Below are 21,752 nucleotides of genomic sequence, written 5' to 3'. Positions count from 1 at the left end.
AATCTTTTTTTGGATGTCTGTTTTAGACTGAACCATCCTGGCTCACACTTTGCGTTTTGCCTTCTCTCTCTACAGAACTCTATCCGGCACAACCTGTCACTGCACAGCCGATTCATGCGGGTTCAGAATGAGGGGACCGGCAAGAGCTCCTGGTGGATCATCAACCCTGATGGGGGGAAGAGTGGGAAGGCCCCCCGCCGACGGGCTGTCTCTATGGACAACAGCAACAAGTACACCAAGAGCCGTGGCCGAGCAGCCAAGAAGAAGGCGGCCCTGCAGGCTGCCCCAGAGTCAACAGACGACAGCCCTTCCCAGCTCTCCAAGTGGCCCGGCAGCCCCACATCCCGCAGCAGCGATGAGCTGGATGCGTGGACAGACTTCCGCTCACGAACCAATTCGAACGCCAGCACAGTTAGTGGCCGCCTGTCGCCCATCCTGGCAAGCACAGAGTTGGATGATGTCCAGGACGACGATGCTCCACTCTCCCCCATGCTCTACAGCAACTCTGCCAGCCTGTCACCCTCTGTGAGCAAGCCGTGTACTGTGGAGCTCCCGCGGCTGACTGACATGGCAGGCACCATGAATCTGAACGATGGGCTGGCTGACAACCTCATGGATGACCTGCTCGATAACATCGCGCTCCCACCATCCCAGCAGTCACCTCCTGGGGGGCTTATGCAGCGGAGCTCCAGCTTCCCGTACACCGCTAAGAGCTCTGGCCTAGGTTCCCCCACCAGCTCCTTCAACAGCACCGTGTTCGGGCCCTCGTCTCTGAACTCCTTGCGCCAGTCACCCATGCAGACCATCCAAGAGAACAAGGCAGCCACCTTTTCTTCCATGTCACACTATGGCAACCAGACACTCCAAGACCTGCTCACTTCGGACTCACTCAGCCACAGCGATGTCATGATGACCCAGTCAGACCCCTTGATGTCTCAGGCCAGCACTGCTGTGTCTGCCCAGAACGCCCGCCGGAATGTGATGCTTCGCAATGACCCGATGATGTCCTTTGCTGCCCAGCCTAGCCAGGGGAGTTTGGTCAATCAGAACTTGCTCCACCACCAGCACCAAACCCAGGGCGCTCTTGGTGGCAGCCGTGCCTTGTCAAGTTCTGTCAGCAACCTGGGCTTGAGTGACTCCAGCAGCCTCGGGTCAGCCAAACACCAGCAGCCGTCTCACGTCAGCCAGTCTATGCAAACCCTCTCGGACTCTCTCTCAGGCTCCTCACTGTACTCGGCTAATGCAAACCTTCCTGTCATGGGCCATGATAAGTTCCCCAGTGACTTGGACCTGGACATGTTCAATGGGAGCTTGGAATGTGACATGGAGTCCATTATCCGTAGTGAACTCATGGACGCCGATGGGTTGGATTTTAACTTTGACTCCCTCATCTCCACACAGAGCGTTGTTGGTTTGAACGTGGGGAACTTCACTGGTGCTAAGCAGGCCTCATCTCAGAGCTGGGTGCCAGGCTGAAGGATCACTGAGAAAAGGGGAAGTGGGCAAAGCAGGTCAGTGCCCAGTGCCATGCATAAGAGCAGCAGGTGGGGGTGGCAAGGGCAGCCGTGACGTCAGCTGTCTTAACTGCAGGCTAGACAGGGCACACAGCTGTCCTCTGTTAAAGAACAACCGCACAGTCAAAGAGTTCACTCTATATCCTCTGCCTTCAGAGCTCCCTCCCTCCGTGGGTGGAGGGATGAGAGGTCAGGAAGGGAGATGCGTACGTCATAGGTCAAGATGAAACATACCAGTTCAGGGAGTTTCTTAGAAAAACTCCAGTCCAGCTTCAGCGTTTTCTTTTGCGTGATGGTTCTTCATGCCCTAGAAAAGTCATGTTTCGCATGACTGCCGATTAACTGTAGGTGTTTGTGGCCTCGGCGGCATATGGAGCTGGATCTGTTAGATCAGTCTTCACAGTGCAAGACTTCATTATTGCTCAGAATTAAATCATTTCAAAAAGCAAATTAGGTTGAAAATACATGTTTTTATAGGGGTATTTTATGCATCTCTGTTTCTGAACCTATACGTGATATCAGGTTCTGGATGACATAGTTGTGGATAGTGGCAACTCTTCATTATTTCATTTTTTTCAGGTTATTTTTATGTTGTTCGCCGTATTTGACACTCACTTAGTTCTCATCAGCATTGACTGTCTACAATTTTTAATGTTGTTAACAGAGATACAGGTTACCACAAAGCACATGCTGCAGCGTACACAGATAAGATGTCCCCGTGGCTCAGACGACTTTGTTGAGCAGGTGTCTATCGGGGCTCGCATCTGGAGCCCCGTCTCATTCATGGCAAGTGTCTGTCTGTTACGCAGCCCACTCACTGCATGGATGCACATGAGAGCGTTCACGGTGTGTCCTTAGGTCACACCTCACAGGGAGGAGTATGACCGTTTCCCTTAAATGGCCGTGTCTTAATGCTGTTGTAATAGAAGCAGCAGGCTCTGTGACTAGGAGAAAAGCGGTGGACTTGGGCAGGTGGGACACACCTGCAGTCCCAGCCCTTGGGAAGCAGAGAAGGGCGGAGCGCATTTGAAGCTAGCCCAGGCTGTATCATGAAGCCAATGAGGGTCCAGCCCAGTCTACATTGATGGACTTGTTGCTTAGCTCCTGAGCCTCACTCTCCCAGTTTAGACAAGGAAGATAGGGGCCTGCTATTCCACAGGGCTGCCTCCAGAATGGACCGCACAGCAGAGTGTGATTGTGGAACTGCTCCAGGTTGAAGTGTTGTGCTCGGTGCAGGCGGCGAGCATGCTGACTGACAAGTGAGCAGGCAGGGAGCCACAGGGCCTAATCACTTTGCTCAGGTCATAGAGTTAATCCATAGTCCATAGATCCATAATAGTTCTTAGTGTTTGTAAATGGTTTAAAAAAAAAAAAAAAACAAAGGACCGCTAGACTGGGCCAGAGTGTGAATAATGGACAGACTTTCCTGGGAGCTCTTCTCCTGGATTAGGGAGGGGCATCTGGCTCTTTCTGCCAACTGGCTTGTGCCCAGTGTTAAAGGGCTCTGTATCCTCAGCTCCCTGTCTTCTTTTTTTAAATTTCAATCTCAGCAAGCTACTTAGCACCTCCTTCAAATGGTACAAAAGAGAAAAGAAGCTCAAATCCCCAACCCCAGTCTTGTTAACCCTCCTCCTTGGGGCAGGAATTACAAGGGTCTCCCACGGTGAGCTCACTGAAGCCCTCCCCGGGTAGCTGTCAAGGGGGACGTGGAGCTTTCTGAGTCTAAAGCGGCTCCGTTTTCCCAGGCACAAGCAGGCTCCTGCTAGAAACCCAGCCATCTGCTATGGTCATTTAATAGCCTCGAGCTGGTAAGAACACTGCAATGGAAGCTAAGGGGAAGGACACTGCCAGCCCGTGACTGCCAGACCTAAACTGGACTTTAGAAATGTAGATATTCAGATTTTGAAAGAATAAATGGTTTGTCTTCCTTGAAGAAGAATGCGATTGTGGTTTCTGAAGACATAAAGTTTAATTTGCTCATCATTGTAAGAAGGTTACTTCCTAGCTTACTAGAAAGAGTTTATAAAATGTGTTTTTAGTTTTTGTCTGTTTCCAGTGTAGATTTCCCTTCTAGTTGAATAGCATGCTGTGTGTGTTTATTAAAAATTGTCTGAAAGCCGGGCAGTGGTGGCACATGCCTTTAATCCCAGTACTCGGGAGGCAGAGGCAGAGGCAGGTGGATCTCTGTGAGTTCGAGGCCAGCCTGGTCTACAGAGCTAGTTCCAGGACAAGCTCCAAAGCTACAGAAGACCCTGTCTTGAAAAACCAAAAAAAAAAAAAAAAAATTGTCTGAAAATCTGTTAAGGGAGATTTAAATATATGATGAACTTTGATTAGTGATAAATTTCTCTTTTGGACACAGCACATTTCATCTTTATACCCCAGTGAGACTTCAAGTTGTTATTTAGCTTTTTAGAACATTTTAAGGGAGGTAGATTTGAGGGTTTTGTTTTGTTTTGTTTCCCTGTTAAAAATAAAGTGAGGGCAGGCAATATGACTTAGCTGGGAGCTGGGCTGGAGCCCCCAGCTCCACAGAAGGAGAGAACCACCTCCTGAAAGTTGTTCTCTGACTTGCACATGCCCACACCTGCACACATTATTCACTCAGTAATAAAGGCAAGGCTACAACTGTGCACACACCGGTGAGCCCAGCACTGGAGAGGCTAAGGCGAGGAAGATCAAGAGTTTGAAGTCAGCATGGGATGTACATAGCAAGACCCTTTCTAAAAACAGAACAAAACAAACCGTAGGAAAAAAAAATTGCTCAGTTCTCCTGAAAACATCTATCTTGGGATGTCCATAGGACAAGAGAAGAAATACCCTAAGTGGGAGGGTAAAGGGAAAGGACTTGGGGGGAGTCTGCTTTTCTGGTAGAGAATTTCCATCCTGTTTTAGAAAGAATTCTGTCAATCATCAGGAGCATGGTGTGACCCAGTAAGTACTGGGGGGTTGATTTTTGCTTTGTTCTTTAACTTTGAAGTTTGTTTCCACTTTCTTAAAGGTTTCTCTTGAATTTTGGAAGCAGGCCTAAAGGCAGGCTCTCAGCTTCACTTCCCCATCAGTCATCCCAAGCCCCCTTCTTCCTGGCTTGCCTCTGCTTTGTTACTTCTCCAGGCTGGTGTGCAGTGCGCCCACACCAGGTTACGTGGCCCCCGCTGGGCCAATGGAGCAGCTCTGGCCAGGTGACATCTTACTGGAGAACCTCTGTGACAGGAATCTCTGGACAGTTTGAGCCTCCCATGTAGCTTTTGTTTTAGGGCTTGGAGAAAAGCCTTCATCTCCTGAGTGCTCTGCAAAGAAACACAGCTGTGTTCTGAGTGCCGCTCCTGGGTGGGTAGAGCGGCCTCTCCCAGGTGCTTGCGGACTTGGCGTATGTACGTGCACAAGAAGGTGGCGTGGGGGCTCTCATCGGAGTCTGACAAGCATCTTCTCCACAAGAAACCTGCTTAAATCTCACCATTGTCTTAAAATTGACTTCCAAATTAACAAGATCTTTTGCTATTCTTCTTCCTTTAGTATTTGGAGACCCCTCTGGGGAGAATTCAGAATGTAGTTTTATATGTAAACTACTTTGTGATTAAAAAAACTGGAAAACATCCACTAGGGGAAGCTAGATAGAGATGGGAGGAATTGCTCCCTTTCCTGTCGTTAGCTACGTGAGTGATAAGTCTGAGGATACTGGTTTTCTGACTGTCAATGGGAAACAGAAACGGAGCCTTTTAAATGTGTGTAACATGCGTGGCTTAAACTTGAAACCTAACCAGTCTGTAAAGCAGTCCCGCAGGGATGAACAGTGAGGGAGGGGCAGAACTGGAAAGATCTGGCAGTATACGTGTGTAGAATTAGAATTTAGGATTGCTGTTTAGACTGCTTGCCCAAAGAGGCAAATCTGTGATGCCAGTTTGACTAATGTTTGATTATTGTATTTCTATCATGTCTTTAAAGTTTATGTTGGGAGATAATTCTAACAAAATACAGGTAATAGTGGCTATCAATGTTACATCTTTCTTGATATTGATCACTTCATTTGAGGGAATGTGAACACAGATTGTACTGTGCTGTGTGGAGAATGAACCCTGCTGTCCCCTGTGGTTACAGCAACCCCAGCACACAGAGTTCTGCCTCTCGGTTTTCTAAAAAGCTGCTCTGTCATCCATGGTGAAACCAAACTGGCTCCTTTTTTTTTTCTTCTTGTTTTGGTTTGCTTTTTTTGTTTTGTTTTGTTTTTGTTTTGTTTTGAGAGAGGGTTTCTCTGTGTAGCCCTTGGCTGTCCTGGAACTTGCTCTGTAGATCAGGTTGGTCTGGTAACTCGGGATCCACCTGCTTCTCCTCCTGGAGTGCTGGGACTACAGGCTTGAGCCACCATCCGGCTCTGACTGGATCTTTTTAGTGTTGATGACAGTAAAGGAAAATCGATAAACATTTCCTAAGTTTCTTCAATATCTTGACTCAAATCTTTTTTCCTTGAGAACCAGACCCCCTACCCCGGGTGTTTGTGATAGTCAGCAGCTCTCTGAATGACGGGGAACTTTCCTGGGCACCTAGCGAGCCCGGATTCAGTGAATGATGGAGGGAGGTGGCAGTGGCAGCAAGTGTTTGTCCTGTTATAGGAGTGCCTTCCCTGGGAATCTGAGCCACAGACCCATGTAGAATGACTGCCTTACCATGCTGGAGTTTTTCCATCACCTGCAGACGATTCCATTGTTACATAGTTTCCACTTATTCTCCTGTGAGCATAAAAATAAAGGCTCTATTTCTACGGGTGCTCCCTGCAGATAGGTCAAAGTGCAGGCCTAGCCCAGGGGCTGGCTTTCCCTTTCCTGAGTGCTTGGTTTCTAGGCCAGTTTCTCGGATTGGACCCACTGTAGTGCATCGTCGCCGTCGTCCCCCCGACTCCGTTCTGAGGGGAGCTGTGGGTTTCAACACCTCTCTGCAGCTCATGCAGGCTTGAGGTCATGGCAGAGAGGCCGGCCTTCGCAGGTGTCTGCGTTTTCATGGCTATGCAGCATCCCGTCTCACCAGGCTTACTTAGACAGTGGGGCAAGCGTTTATACTTCCTGTACAGAGCTAGTTTTTGTAAAAGCTAATTTGTGGGATACTGTGTTTTGTCATTTTGTTAAGAAGTTATTTGGTGTTTATTGTGATTTTAAGTGATCCCGTAATTTCTCAGACTGTAGGAAGCAACTGAGCCAGTCTTTCTTACGCTGCTGGTAAAACACAGCTGCCTTCCTCGACAGCTAAAGCTAGTTTAGGTTTGGTGAGACTTGTTTTCTGGAGCTGAGCCTTCCAAGTCCGCTTGCCCCTTTGGGGCCACACGTTAGAGAGGCTGCTGTTTGCCAGGTTTCAGGCCTTCCCCGAGTATCCCATTAGCGTCTCCGAAGGAGGGCCCCACCTTTCCCTGGGCTGCTGTGGGTCTTCAGTGGAGCCAGGACCAGGCCACTTGGGAAAAGCCTTGGCTTCCTTTGCTCAGAAGCCAGAGCCTCCACCTGCACTAGTCCACAGCTTGTCGGGAACCTGGATCTCCCATCCTCATCCTCCCTGTCAGGCATCTCTGACCACTAGGGATGCAGAGGTACTCCCAGCCTGCTGGGGCATTTGTGAAAGCAGGAAGGAATGTTCAGGTGGGCAGATTCTCACACTGGTCTGGCCTCTAAAAGCTGGTAGGTACCGGTTGGGCACCACATGGGGTAGGGGTCAGAAAATCAGTCACCGTACTTTAGGCTGCAAGTCTCTGCTGGGTGACCATCTGAGAGGCAAGGCTGTCTTCTAGGCTGTTCCAGGTCTCGCTGTCCCAGGGACCTGGACTGCGTGAATCTATCTGGTCTGCTTTTATTTCCTTCTCTCCCAGTAAGAGATGCGGCCCTTACTCTGTGGTTCTAGATTTTCTGTTTGCTTAGTGACCTTTAAGCCCATGGTGTTCGTTTGTTAAAAGGTGAGACTCTTTGGTCATGAAGTCGCATGGTAATTGCAGTGTTTCCAAAGGACAGGCTCTACTTGTCAGTCTTGATTTGATTGAAGGTTTGTGTGCCGCCTTGTCCCCTCTTTCTCTCCTCCCTTTTCTCCTATGCTAGTCTTCCACCCTCTTCTCTCTGGTGAAAGCAGTCCAGGCCTTGTTTTCTTTTTTCAGAGAAATATTTGTATCCCTGTGGAATGTTTGATTTAGTTCCTTAGGGAAGTTAATAGCCAAGGAGACCCCAGCCAGATGCTTTCTTAGACTTTTTATGTTGAAAGTCAAGATCCTTACCCTTTCTGTTGGTCCTCCAATTGTAAACATGGCCCAATAGCTCAATGGAACATCTGTGGATCATTTGTATGTTCACGAAACGATCAGAAAGCCATACAGACCAAGTTATAAATAATCAAAAGTGTGGCGATGAACCTGTTAGAAGGTGGAGCTTAAAGCTGCCTGCCGCCGAGTGCCTCAACCAAAGCACATCTTGCCAGGGGCAGCTGAGTTCCCATCAGGTTGCCCTGTGTGGTGCAGGTGGACAGTGCGGTGCCCTGAGATGAGGACGTGAGTTCAAGACTCGCCTCCTGCTGGAATCAGCACACCTGGCCCGGCTGCCAACCTGTCTCCTGCAGACCTGGCATCAGCTCCCTTCTTTCTGCTCCCTCTTGGTTTCCCTCCTCTGCTGCTGGTTCATGGCCACTATCTGCGTCACCTGCAAGTCCTGGTCGAACCTCGCATGTGGATGTATAGTTTGAATTGTGCGGAAACTGGTTTGTTGTTGCTTATGTCTGACATAGGAAGAGGACTCTGGTGAACCCTGTCTTCTGTGCCTGGCACCTGGACCCTCAGGTCCACCCACCCTCAGGAAATCTCGAGCACCCCCAACCTGGATACTGCCGAAATTCACCCCACCTCACCCCAGGGTCACACCCGGTGGAGGTCAATGCGACTCTTCAAGTCATGGTTTATGTCTGTAAGCATTTCTTCCGGGCTCCTGTTCCTTCTGTAAATGGTGGATCTCTTCATTGTGACAGCAGCTTCAGACAGAGTAGCGAGACTCTTCATGTAGGGATTTAAGGGCTTTCTATGGTGGGGGATACAGAAACATTACATAGTTGAGAATCCATTGAATGTTAAAATATGCCTTCAATTCAACTTTACGTTAGAAGAAACAGGAATTTTAAAAGCTTCATAAAAACCCTCCTGCCCAGGAAGCATTACAAATCTTAGATTCTGTTCTTCAAGCAGTAGATTCTGCGTGCGTGCCAGCGAGCCTCGCTCTTGGCCTGTCTGAAGAGGTCCCAAAAGCAGCAGAGTCAGAGGACGCTGGGGGTCAGTGGGCAGGAAGGAAGGGCCACTCCAGCTTACTCAGAAGCTTTCCAGGCTACTTGGGACATCGGGACAATTTATTCCACTCACAGGAATTGCTGCTGCTTGAGGGCAAATACTGTGTCTAAGATGGCGCTCTTAAAATAGCAGGTGTTCCCTGGCGCTTGAGTCATTGTAAAGACTGTGGCCCGCTTTCAAGGAATTCAGTGTATTGGGAGCTGGGAGTGTGGGGAGGCTTTCTGGACACTGGATACTGAAGTGCCAGATGCCAGGCAGAGCGCTGAAATGGCAAGCATCTGGGGAAGGCACAGTGCAGCCGGCTGGTGATTCACCTGGGTGGGAGGAGAGCAGGCTGGGCCAAGTGTCCCCGAGGTGACTGGCAGGTGAGTGTGTGGCCTATCTCAGCACACTGGTGGAAGGCGTGGAAGATGGTGAGCTTGATCCCACAGGTCTTTGCCAGTGAAACTTTGGGGTATTATAGTTGAGGGTAATCAGCCACAATCAGGAGAGGATCTTAACCGCCACCCCCACCCCCAAAAAAGTGGTTCTTTTTGTCTGGTTGGTTTGGGTTTTGGGTTTTTTTGATTGGTTGATTTGGGGTTTTTTTGTTTGTTTGTTTGTTTGTTTGCTTCTTCGTTTTGTTTTCTGAGACAGGATCTTGTTATGTACCCCTGGATGGCCTGGAACTTGCTTTGTAGACCAGGCTGGCTTTGAACTCACCGTAATCTGTATTCCACTCTCTCCCTAGTGTTGGGATTAAAGGCACGTTCACCTTGGCAAAAGTGGTTCTTTTGAAAAAATCGAATCCCAAACTTTGCATATTCTATGAGTCAGAAAACTCCAGAGCATACAGGAGAGCATGGAGTTTCTCACCTTCCTTCAAGGCGGCGACAGGCTGTTGTCTGCTGTCCTTAGCCATCAGTAATCCTTGGCGCCATTTTTGTCCTCAGCTGTGAAGTTCCAAGATTGTTCCTTCTCTTGGTCTCCCTGCATTTTGTCAGCACAGCACAAAGGCTGGCCAAGAGGGCAGACAGAGAAGTCCAGGCGTCAAAATGTCCTGAAAACAAAAGGCTCTTGAGGATGCTGTCTCCAGCCCTCCAGCCAGGCCTTGGAGGCTTTCCCTGACACCTGAGAGGCTTCAGCATGCTCCTGAGGAGACAGCAGTCCTGGCCCAGCCCCGCATGTCACAGGGCTCACCCGCTTTTCTGCAAGCTGAGCTTTTCGTTTTTAAGTAATGTGTGTAGGTTGCTGCCTGTCCACGTTACCCCAAGTGTTATCTCCTCCGTGTTTACTCATCTGGTAGGAAGAGCTCGTGTTAGCCGATGGAGGGGCTGCAACCTGGTTCAGCCACCTGTCTGCAATAACCGGTTAAAGTAGACCAGAGTAAGAAGCAGAAAGGGAGATTTATTTTCCGTGGCCATGTTGGGCAGAGGGACCCAGGAGTGGCATGGGGAATTATGGCCTGTGGCGGCAGGGTTCAAATAGGAAGAGGTGCTTTGCTGGGCAGCCCAGGTAACAGTGCTCCCTGCCCACCACTGGCTCACTGCCAAGTGTCCCCTGCCAGGTCATGTGGCTAGTTGTAAATTTTTCTCCTGGATCGAAGTTCCTCCCCTGACCAACCTCAGTGACATCAGCCTTCCTCTCCTGCAGGAGCTTCCCTGGAGAGATCGTTATTTCTTGGGGACCATTCTTTAGGTAGAGCACAAACCTCTCTTTAGAACACAGTCATTCCTCCAGACGGGTTGGTTACACAGAGTTCAGGTTTCCTGCTGGAAGGCTTTGCCACCAAATAGAAACTTGCCTTCCAGTGTGATTAGAAGTTCCTTACCTGTCTGTCCCTCATAAAGTCTCCAGTGCCTACCACAGCTCCAAACCACGGTTGCCTAGGTGGGTTTTATTCAGATGGCTCCTCCCCACCCCCTCTCTGGACAACACTGTGTAGCCAGCCATAGGCCCAGCGGCAGATGTGCTCCTCCCCACCCCCTCTCTGGACAACACTGTGTAGCTAGCCATAGGCCCAGCGGCAGATGTGCTCCTCCCCACCCCCTCTCTGGACAACACTGTGTAGCCAGCCGTAGGCCCAGCGGCAGATGTGCATAGGCAAAGTACTGATGCCACCACCTACTTTTAAACCCCCTCACCTGTTCCAACCTAGAAGGAAAAGAAAAATCAGCAAGGTTCCCTCTTCCCTGTGGTACACAAGTTTACCTTTGCAGAGGACGTCTCGGATGTTTCAAAGGGACACAGCATTTCAGTGTGGCCACAGGCGTCTACAACTCTAGGCTTTGGGAGGTGGGGACGGGAGCCTAAGTTCAAGGCCAGCCCGGGCTACGAGATATGGCTGCCTTACTTACAACTCACAAAAATGGGCTAGAGAGATGGCTCAGTGGCTAAGAATGGTGACTGCTCTTCCGGAGGACCCAGGATCAATTCTCAGCACCCACTGAGTATCTCACAATTGTCTGTAGCTCCAGTTTCAGGAGATCTGATGCCCTCACACAGACATACATGCACGCTAAGTACCAATGTACATAAAATAAAAATAAATCTTTTTTTTTTTTTTTTTTGACTCAGCTAGACAGTGGTAGGGCACACCCAGCACTCGGGAAGCAGAGGCAGACAGATCTTTTTGAGTTTGAAGCCAGCCTCGACAGAGCGAGTTCCAGGACAGGCTCCAAAGTTACACAGAGAAACCGTCTACAAACAAATAGACAGACAAACAAAAAGGTTCACAAAAGTGGTTTGCCTAGGGTGACCAGCATGGAAGGCTTGGTTGAGTGTCGCAGGTCACTGATGAGTGGAACAGGCAGGCATTTCTTTGCTTTGTGCTCCAGCAAAAATACCGAACCTTGGAAACCCACAGCTGTTCCCTGAACTGTGAGCGCCTGCCCTGTCCATCAAAGGATCCCGTCCTTCTCTGTCCTGAGTGTTCCATCCTTGGCCCCCAGCTAAGCATGAGGGTCCCAGTGCTTCCTTCACCTTTGCTTCCAAGCAGACATTCTTCCAGACAGTTTAGAATTCTTGCCAGGAGATGGTTGCTGGCCTTCATGGGTTTGTGGACATGAGAGTCTGTCTCATCCAACTCTCCTTTCCCTCATGGCATATTTGGTTATTGGGGTCTTCCTTTCCTCTCTGCCAACAAGATAAAAAGGCTGCCGGCAAATGCAGGCTTGTCACGGTGGAGTCGGCTGTGGGAATTCAAGTTGATTGGGTGGTTCTGTTTGGCGTCATTTTGGAGGCATCTCCCTTTCTTAGAACATCGTGTGGCGTGTTGGTGATGATTAGGCGAACCCTGTCTTCCCTGTGGATGCCAGGATCACAGAGGGACTACCTCTCAGCAGACACCTTAGAGTACACCGCTTCAGGCGTTTCTGAATTGCTAACTGGCGTTTTGCTTAGTAACTGCTGAGTAATGGCTGTAAAGTTCCTCAGCTGTCTGCTTCCTTCTCCAGTCTGAGTTTGTTTTTTAGCTACAGGGGCATCAACACGTACACAAGCCCCAAAGCTAGCTAAATCAGCGGAAACTCCCACCAATCCAATCCAGGCGTGGTTGAACCCCCAGTTAGTGGTGGTCCTGTCACTTTGCCCCCTTCCTTTTCAGTTCCTCTTTGATGGACAAGTGCCAACAGTGAGCTGCAGAAGCTGTTCTGACATTCAAGTGCCCATCTCCTTAGGATTCCTTTGTTCTCCTGAGTCCTCAAGTGTTTCTCTTCGGCATGTGTCTGGTTCTTTTGCACTGTTTTCCCTCTACCACAGGAAAGAAAAGCTAAACAGAGCCGTGGCCTCCCAGAGGGGTGTAGTGAGGGTTTTTTGTGAGCCATGCCCTCTGTAGGAGCTGTCTCTGGCCCTCCTGGCTCAGCCCACAGACACCAAGGCAGCTTCCTGCATAGACCTCCCCAGGAGGCCTTGCTTGAGACCCTGGAGGGAACTCCAGCGCATAGTGTCACAGGTGGCCCCGCCCCTTCTGCAGAAAGGGGAGAGTGGTGATTAGTGCCTCTTCTTCTTAATGATGACATTCCCAGAGGATGCTGGGCCTTTGTGGAGGGAGGGGGCTGGGGGCGATTGCTGTGACTCTGTACTGCTATGGTGTGGCTCGTGTCCTAGTTTCAGGGCCCATGGCCAGTCCTAACTAGATGATGACATACTAGGTGCTTAGGTACACTCTGGGTGCTTCCTCCCAAGTTGTTCAGGCCATGTGCTCAGCCTCTGTTCTTGGGGAATGAAATATGTCATCTTCCCATCATGCACTAGTTTTCACAGCAGAATAATTAACACCAAGGGGGACCAGGGAGGGGTCTGAATTAGGTAATACCCTGCCACTTGTCCCCAGGCACTTACAGAAAGTCAGGATTGGGACTTGGGGAACTTAGTCCCCCGATGATTAGTGTCATAGTGATGTTAGACTGTGATTCTTAGCTTGCATTGCGAAGGGAAATGCCTGATCCTTTTCAAAGGACTCATCTGTGTGTTCGTGCTGGATCCCGCCTTCGGGAGCCACGCAGAGGACATGGAACAGTGTCTCTACCTGGCCATGGTCCTCGCGGACAATGGGTCTGGGGTTTATTTTAGCTTTTCATCCCTCGGGACCTAACAGACCATTATTTTATAGGCCAAAGTAAAAGTGTCCAGTGGCTTCACAAAGCAAAATACTGCCAGAAAAAGTCCTCGGCCAAACCAGCCTCCACAGAAAGACGGGGATCTTCTTTTCCTCAGTTACTGTCTTTGCTTCTGACAAAAACATCCTTCCTTCTGCTCCTCAGATCTGTCACCAGGGAAAATATGATGAGGGTGCTCAGTCCGGCAGAGGAAGATTGTCCTAGCAATAGTCCCGAAAGGGCTGAAGCCATGGAGCTGTCTCACAAGGGGGGAGGGGTGGATACCCCGCCCTGTGTGACAGTTTATGGGATTCTCTTACTCAGTCACGTGCCTGCTGGGAAGATGGCTGAGTATGGAGCTGTGGTGCCAAGTTTCTACTGCCGTGTCCTGCTCTGCTTCCCAGGACAACCAGCAGTGTCTCCACGGACAACAGAGTTTTCTGTTGTCTCAGGCCTGTCATGTTGATTTCCTTTAACTTCATCTTTGAGGATCCTTTTTTCTTTTTTTTATAAGATTTATTTATTTTTATTGTATGTGTTAGGAGTGTTGGCATACATGTGTGGTTTATCACATGTGTGGTTCCAGAAGAGGGCATCTGAGCCTCTGGAATTGGAGTTACAGTCAATTGTGAGCTGCCATGTGGGTGCTGAGAAGTGAGCCCCAGCCCTTCTGAAGAGCAACCAGTGCTCTTAATTGGGTTCCCTGGACTCCAGTGCTCTGGGAAGACCTCCACTGATGACTGTGGAGACAGAATAATAATTATGTTAACAAGATATTCTGTGGGAGGCCAGGCGGTGGTGGCGCACACCATTAATCATAGTACTTAGGAGGCAGAAGCAAGCGGATCTTTGTGAGTTTGAGGCCAACCTGGCCTACAAAGCAAGTTCCAGGACAGCCAGGGCCACACAAAGAAACCCTGTCTTGAGGGGGAAGAAAAATGGTGTTCTGTGGGAATTTGTTTTTGTACATGTTGTTGTTTCAAAAAAGTTTGAAAGTCTGAGCCAGAGCTGTTACACAGAGAAACCCTGTCTTGGGAAAACAAACAAACAAAAACAAAAACAAAAAAAAGTAGAATTCCTAAGATAGCTCACTTGGCATGACTTGGTCCTCCACCATGGGATCTCCCTAAGCCATGGCTGCCAAGTAAGATGAGTTCACCCTGGGCTGATCAGGAGAACCGCAGAAGTACTGCCGTGTGCTCGGGGTGACCAGCTTGCTCGTCCAAAACCTAGACCAGAGCCCCATCCACACCGTGGCTGCCCCTAACTTAACAAGACCCACGAAAAACACCCCTGTGTGCCTTTGTTGGGGTCATTCCAGAGTACAAGATACCAGCTCCTTTGGGCTTGTTAGCCTTAGGATGCTGTGATAAGAACTAAGGTAAGCGCTGATCTCAATTTCAGACCTGGGAGGCTTAGCCTGGGCTCTGCGCTCAGGCGAGCAGGGGGGTGATGCAGCACCCCGCAGCTTGCTTCCTGTCAGTTTCAGAACACCCTTAAGAACTCTGGCTTTCTTTTCTCTTCTAGACCCTCACACTGACAGAAGACCTACAGAGAAAACCCTTTGCCAAATCTGCTCCCAGCAAGTGGACAGTGATACCGTTTACAGCTTGACACCTTCGTGAATCCCACGCCATTTTCCCAACCCAGCAGAGACTGTTAGCAGCCCTGGCCCTGGGTGAAGCCCTTACCCGTGGAACAGAACTCTATAATGTATGCAAAATCTAACTCTGAGTGACCTGCCAGCGAGGACAGCACCCTTCAGCACCCCCGTGTTTTCCTTCTGAGCTCAGCGGGTGCCCCAAAGGCCATTCTCCAGTGCTCCACTGTCATGGTGGTTTCTGGGATAGGTTAAGCTTTGTTTTGTGTTGGTTTCCCTTGGACCCTCTGAGTTTTTTACCCATGGTAACTTGCAGTATTTTTCTGTTGAGAAGGCTAACCGCCCCTCCCCTAGCACACTTAAAAGCAGGAAAGCACCAGAACCAGTTCTCAGGCTGGCTTGGAGCATCACAAGCTTTTGAGCCCACGGAACTCCACAAACCTAACACATTACATAAACTAAAGGGGGTTTTCTTTTTCCTTTTTTGTTTGGTAGAAAATTATCTTTTTTTAAAAAAAAAAAAACTGAACAATGGCACAATTGTTTCCTCTGCGCACCCGTCCAGAACTGAACTACGCGTAGGCAAAGCAAATGGAGTCAGGCATCTGACCCAGAAGTTTCCCGTTCTGAGTCGGGGTGGTCTGTGGACGGGGACTCCGGGGCCCACCCTACAGCTGCCTGGTCAGTGTAGGGCTTCTGGTCCCGTCCTTCGCCGCAGCTAATGCAGTAGACAGTGTCTGCTCTTAGGAACCAGGACCTCTTCAGGAAAGTTCAGCTACTGCTCATTGCCAAATGCCACTAGGGGCTTAGTTTCAAGGAGAGAGAGAAAAGGAATATGAGCCGGTTTGCTTCATAGAAGGTAGGGGATTACTGGTGAGCCATTAGGTCATGCCGTGAGGAACGTACGAAATAGGCAAGCCAAGTCTGCACCGAGGCAGGCCCGACTTCACTGTTTTTGAAACATGCACATCTTTTGATTACTTTCAGCCTTGCTGTGTAGACTCTGATCTTTCTAGAAGTGTGTGAGTGACAGGCAATAGCATACAAGGTGATATATATATAAGCTTAGGTTGTAATTGTACAGGTGACACTTGGAAATACAAGCTAAGGCCATTTAAACTTTTTTTTCCAAACTTTCTGCTTCTGTGGATCTCATTTTTTGTTTTGTTTTCAAAAAGTTGTGGTGCTGTATAGGTGCTTTCTGTTTAACCTGCAAAGTGTGAGTGTACTCGTGACACCTTTGGTGGACAGTTGGGGACACCTTTGGTACGTAAGAAACTGGTGTGGTGATGCCCTGGTTAGCACAGCATACATGCACTTCTCCAAAGTGATATACGAAGACTCTTTTCTTGCATAAAAAGCATTAGGCATATAAGTGTATAAATATATTTTATCATGTACAGTACAAAAATGGAACTTTCTGCATGGTGTTAGGAATGTGGGCTAATGTTCCAGCACGGTTTCCCTGCTCGAGTTCTTGCTGTTGCTCGCACTGTGGCAGTGGGCACCAACACAGGCGTACCACCAGCCCCCTTGTGCACCTCTGCTTTCTGACTCCCCTGGGGATGACGTCGGTGGCAGTCACAGCTCCTAGCATAATGAGAGTTCCATTTGGTATTGTCACACGTCTTTCCTGCCTCGCCTGGATCATCACATCTGAGCAAGGGCCCTGTCGATTTCAGTCCGCCTTCTCCGGAATCCGGACATTGTCACGCAGTTGTGGCTGTACTAGACCTCTAGCGCATTGCTTTATCCAAGCTGCTCCGCGTTTATAGTCTTCATTTTTAAAGTCTGATTTTGAAAATGTGTGTAGTAGTCACGTGGTCTGCTTGCCAGCAGGCCGTACCTGCTTATTTCATTCCTTTACGGTGATGTTAGCCACTCCCCGACTCTTCAGGAGTCCGCTGTCCACGCGACCTGTGTCATTTCAGGCAGAAGGCTGGTGGCCTCGCTTCCCAGGGTGCTGCTTCCTTGGTGGGGTGCATGGGGGTAGCAGCTGAGGGAGCGGAGAGAGCTCAGGTACAAGGGAGAACCCCAAGTGCTTCCAACAGGAGGGCCCTGAGAATTCTCTCCCGAGCTTAAAGAAGATAGCTGCTGGGCTGTGCAGTTTACAGGCGCTGGGAGTGAGAGAGGCAGCCCTCCAGTGTGTGCCCCTAGTTTGAAGACGCTGAAGTCCTTTTAGACACGTGGCTTCTCATTTATTTTCTTTCCCAGTGTTCGTTGGATGTCAGGCGCCAAGTTTCACAGAATGTCCTAGAAACAGATTATAAGTTGAAGCAAGGGCAGTGTGAGGCCAGGGTAGGCTCAGCAGATCAGAAAAGCAGAGGCAAAATGCTTGGCTATAATTTACCTTGTAAAATAATACAGAGTTGTGTGGAGAGCTGAGGCCTGCCAGGCCCAGGACCCTTGCACACTCACCCTCAGGGGCCCTACACCAACAGGCCGTGCTCCCCTAAGAAGCCCAATTCTATGGTAGTCAGAATCCACAGAGGTGAAGCCCGGGTCCTCTGCACCTGCTGTGGGAACCCTGCTTTCATTGTCTGCCGAGTGCTCTGCAGAGAATCTGAGCAGATGAGCACATGAGCTCCCAGGCTGGGCCAGCTGCCGTGATGGCATCCTGATGAGAAATGGCTGTGTGAACCTTCATAGGGAGTCCTGTCCACTGGTGACAGGCAGTAGTAGACAGCGGGGTGCCGACTGTTGAAGACTGAAGCACTCTCGGGCTCCGTGGTTCTCTTCGTCACCAAAGCTAGAGAGGAGCATATGCAAGCCCTCTCCATCCTGGCGTTGGGCTCCTTACTGAGTGCATCTGAGGTGGGCTTCCCCTTGTCCTCTGCATGTAATGGCTGCTAAAGCCCATAGGATTTTGTTCCTAAGTCTCCTGCTAATGGAGGACCATGCACACAGGGGGAGCACAAAACCTTGTTTCTAGGTTGACGATCAGCATCGTGTGTGCTGCTGTCCCAGCCAGAAGAGAGGACATCTTGGCTCACTCCCCAGGAGAGGCTATGTCCCCTCTCAGGTGTGACTTCAACCTACTTCCAACCCGCGTACATGTTCAAAGTCACAGGGACAGCAACTTTGCCTTTTCCTAAGGAGCGCCAGCCGCTGAACGAACAAGCAGCATTTGAGTCTTTTGGAAAAGCCCTTCAAGAGTAAAGCAGAGAGAAAGCAAGCCTTCCACCTGTCCCTTGGACTGAGGGGACACAGAGACAGTTCCTTTTTCTCTCTAAAAAACCAAAGGTGATACAGAATGGGTTCCCTTTTTCTTGATGTTTCTGGGGGACAGCATATGATCAGGCACAATAATGTTCTTTTTTCAATTAAAAGCAGACCTTTTGTAGAAAAGCAATCACGGGTACAGGGGTACAGTGAAGTCAGCTGTGGGAGCGGGGACAGCAGGGGCCCAGGCCATGAGGTGGGAAGGATGTCTTGTGGGATCCTGTCTGTCAAACATGACCTGAGAGCCTGGGTCACTGACAAGAGTGTGTGGCATTTTAACTAAATCCTCAGTGTGTAACAGGCAGATTCGATGAATGAAGCATTTTCTCTTGTTGAGTTTTATGCATTTGTATTTTTCTTTCATGAGTTATGATTACAAGGCCTCTGCCACACTCCAGGAATACTTGTGCAGCTGGTAAAAAAAAAAAAATGTATGTGTCTGGTCACTTATTTCTCTAAAGTTATCTCCTTGCCTGGCAATCAGCCTTGTATACTTGTCCTAGCATATCATGTATGTGGGAAGTGTGCACAGATGTGAAGGAGACTAGAAGAATTGTGAAATGTCTTGTGCATTCGGGCTTCACATGTTTAACTTTTTTTTTTAAGAAAAAAAAGTTGCATGAATGAAAAAATAATTCTGTATACAGTTTCTGTAAAAATGGCTTATCTGTTTTGATTTCTTGCTTCTGCCCCCGCACAAACTAGAATTTAGTGTGGCGTGTGGCCATATTCAAACACCTAAGAAGCAGTTCATCGTTGGGTTCGAAGCAGCTCATCCTCGCAACGCTACCACTATTGTGCTGCATTCTGAGTCCTGAGGACCTTGTCTCAAACATTGCCATGAATTAGCCCTACCGCCTTTCTTCTCAAGGATCAACCAGTTTGATTTGCAAAACCGCCCCTTTCCAGAGATGCTTACTTCCCTGGTGTCTGTAGATATTGCCTGTGTATTCCATTTACAACCATAATCTAGTTTGTAAAAGCAATGGTGACGCATGTAAATAAAGCATTGATGACACTCTACTCCCTGCCCAGCTGTCTCTGTCGTCCTCACTGCCCTGTGGCAGTCTTCCCATGAGATCACTTCCCAGGCTAGGAGAGGCAGAGACCTGCGAGGCTATTACACTTCTCCATCCCACTTTTGACCTCCACAGACAAGCAGACAGTTGAATACAGCACATTTACAGAGTTATTCACGCTGGCTAATGGCCGGACTTGGGGTGTGCTGAGTTACGAAGTCCCAGAGAAGCTGTTAAGTGTGAAGGCAGGAGTCAGACTCTGCTTAAAGGAATGACTGAAGAAGTTCTCCTCCCATGAGTCCAGTGAGTAGCCACTGGTCATCATCAGGGCCCTCCTGCACATGGAGGCGAACCTCCAGACTGGTAGCAGCAGAACCAACACTGTATGCTCACTCCTGGCTTTGTCAGTGCTGCTGGGAGGAACAGAACATTGCAAGACTATCCTTAGTTGTCTCTATCTTTTCTTTAATTAATAATGCATGTTCTAAAAATTACCACACTTGGAGAAACCCCCAGGAACTAGTTTAAAGGTCCTAAGATATAGCCTGGTTCATATTTTGGTTTAAGGAGGTGGAAGGTTTGCAAGTTGGGCTCTTGGGGTAAGCCCTGCCTCCGGTCTGTTTCTCTCCTGTTACTGAACCTTTACAAAGGGAAAGAAAGAAAGCCCTTGTATCCTCTGGCATCCAAGTGGGGAAGGCATTTTCACCTGACATAGCATCCCTGATTGTGTTCCCAAAAGATGAGAGAGACCTCTAATGGCAGTTGCTACAAGACTTAAGTTCTCAAAGCCAACAAACAGTTAAAATCCCTTCAATGATCACTAGGTTTCTGTGTGGCAGTAGCCAAACCTTGTGACGCCCTCAGGAGAGCTCTATGGCCTGGCCCCAGCCTTGCCTGTGATATGCACTGGGTGTGTTGTGTCCCTGCTGTGCCCCCAAATCAGCCAGGGCCGGATGATGGGGGATGATGGGTCCTGCTTCCACATCTGATGTAAAAGAAAAGTCCCTCTGAATCTGATTCATACTCAGGTGGTCTGGGCAAGGCTTTCAGCCATCAAAGGCTCTGTGGACACACACCATCCAAGTCATTCCACAGCTGCAGGTCAGTGGGCCAACAGCAGGGAAAAGTGGCATTTCTAGCCAGTAACCAAACTCGCGAACACAGCCACTCCTGGAAGCAGGGGGAGTAGGGAGGCAGCTTGTGGCGGGGGAGCTGCCCACAGAACTCTGGGTATCTCTCACCTCGGGGTTGTGGGCACGAGCAGGCATAGGGATGAAGAGGAAACACTCGTGGGACACGCTCCATTGGAGAGAGCAATGGTCCTGGCCCAGAAGCCCGCACTCTTTCAGGACTGGAGGAACAGTTTCTTCTAGATTTCCCTTACCAAGAACAGAAGTTGAGGGCTGAAGAGATGGCTCAGGAGTTCAGAGCACTGGCTGCTCATCCAGGGGACCTGCTTTGAGTCCCAGCACCCACATGGTAATTCCTGTTCCGGGGGTTCTAACACCTGGCCTCTTGAGGTACCGAACATGCATATACATAGTGCACAGACAGGTACGCAGGGAAAGTGTCCATACACAAATAAAAATAACCATTTAAAGAGAATGCAGAAGGGCAATGCTGTCAGCATGAAAACCTGAATACGTTGTGTGCATATGAGGTTCTGCCTAGGGACTGGCATGTGGTAATAGCTCAGCTGTTTCTCCTCGTCCTCTGAAGATTTAGTGCAGGAAGCATGTCCCCATGCTCCTGAAGAGAAGATCTTAGTGCCTTTCTTGGGTTGGCACAGACTCTGTGGTTCATTCATCTGCAGCACCTACTGCGTGCCGGGCATCCTGTTTTCCATAGTAAGATGAGCTAAAGGGGCCGAGCTGAAATGTTCACCCCGGCTGAGTCCCTAAGGGAATGAATTCCACAAATGATACAGAAGAGGGGGACACAATGGCCTGAGAGCTGGACCAGCCGAGGAAGGACATGGCTGGAAAGACAGACGGCTGGGCTCTCTGACATCAGAATTTAGGCGACAAGGGAAGGTTAAGACTGGCTCAGGAGAGAGTGACTAGTGGGCATACTTGGGACTTGGTGTACTCCATGAAACAGGAACTCCAGCCAGAAAAATAGGCTGCCAGAAATTCCAGACCAAGGAGCTCCGCCTCTTCAATAGAGCGGGAGCCAGCAGGGCAGTGACCTGAACAGAGTTGACCTTTAGAAAGGCAGAGAACCCAGGGTGTGCTCTGGTGGAGTCTAGGAGGGTGAAGAAAGGAGAAGCCATAATAACTGGAGAGCTGTTTCAGCATGGCCCCCACAGGACAACTATTCTGTGGTCCATCAAAGTAGTGGAGAAAACTACCTCAGGTCTCAAGTGACTGCAGCATCAATCTCTCACGTCCCTCTTGCTAGCCCAGCTGAACAGCCATGACGGAATAAGTAGACTCAAGGCAAAGGCGGGGAGGGAGGGGGCAAAAAGAGTTTTGCTTTCAATGGTTCTTTCTGAGGAGGGGGTGGCTTGAGACAGGGTTTCTC

The 21,752-nt window shown here is 49.4% G+C and overlaps 1 protein-coding gene across 1 annotated transcript in view; it reads left to right on the top strand.

Moving 5' to 3' along the window:
* Positions 1-19,233, top strand: part of Foxo3 (forkhead box O3) — a 92,746-nt gene extending 73,513 nt beyond the window's left edge. The window contains exons 3-4 of the mRNA XM_041654710.1: positions 76-1,511; positions 14,916-19,233. Coding sequence (XP_041510644.1) covers positions 76-1,476 — 1,401 coding nt within the window. The 3' untranslated portion in view covers positions 1,477-1,511; positions 14,916-19,233. The remainder of the gene's footprint in view (positions 1-75; positions 1,512-14,915) is intronic.
* Positions 19,234-21,752: the final 2,519 nt, after the last annotated feature.

This window comes from Microtus oregoni, unplaced genomic scaffold (genome assembly GCF_018167655.1).
Source record: "Microtus oregoni isolate MIOR12 unplaced genomic scaffold, Mior012 000006F_ref0000085, whole genome shotgun sequence".
Lineage (NCBI taxonomy): Eukaryota > Metazoa > Chordata > Mammalia > Rodentia > Cricetidae > Microtus > Microtus oregoni.
The sequence above is the reverse complement of the archived record's forward strand: the minus strand, read 5'-3'. Positions and strand labels throughout refer to the sequence as shown.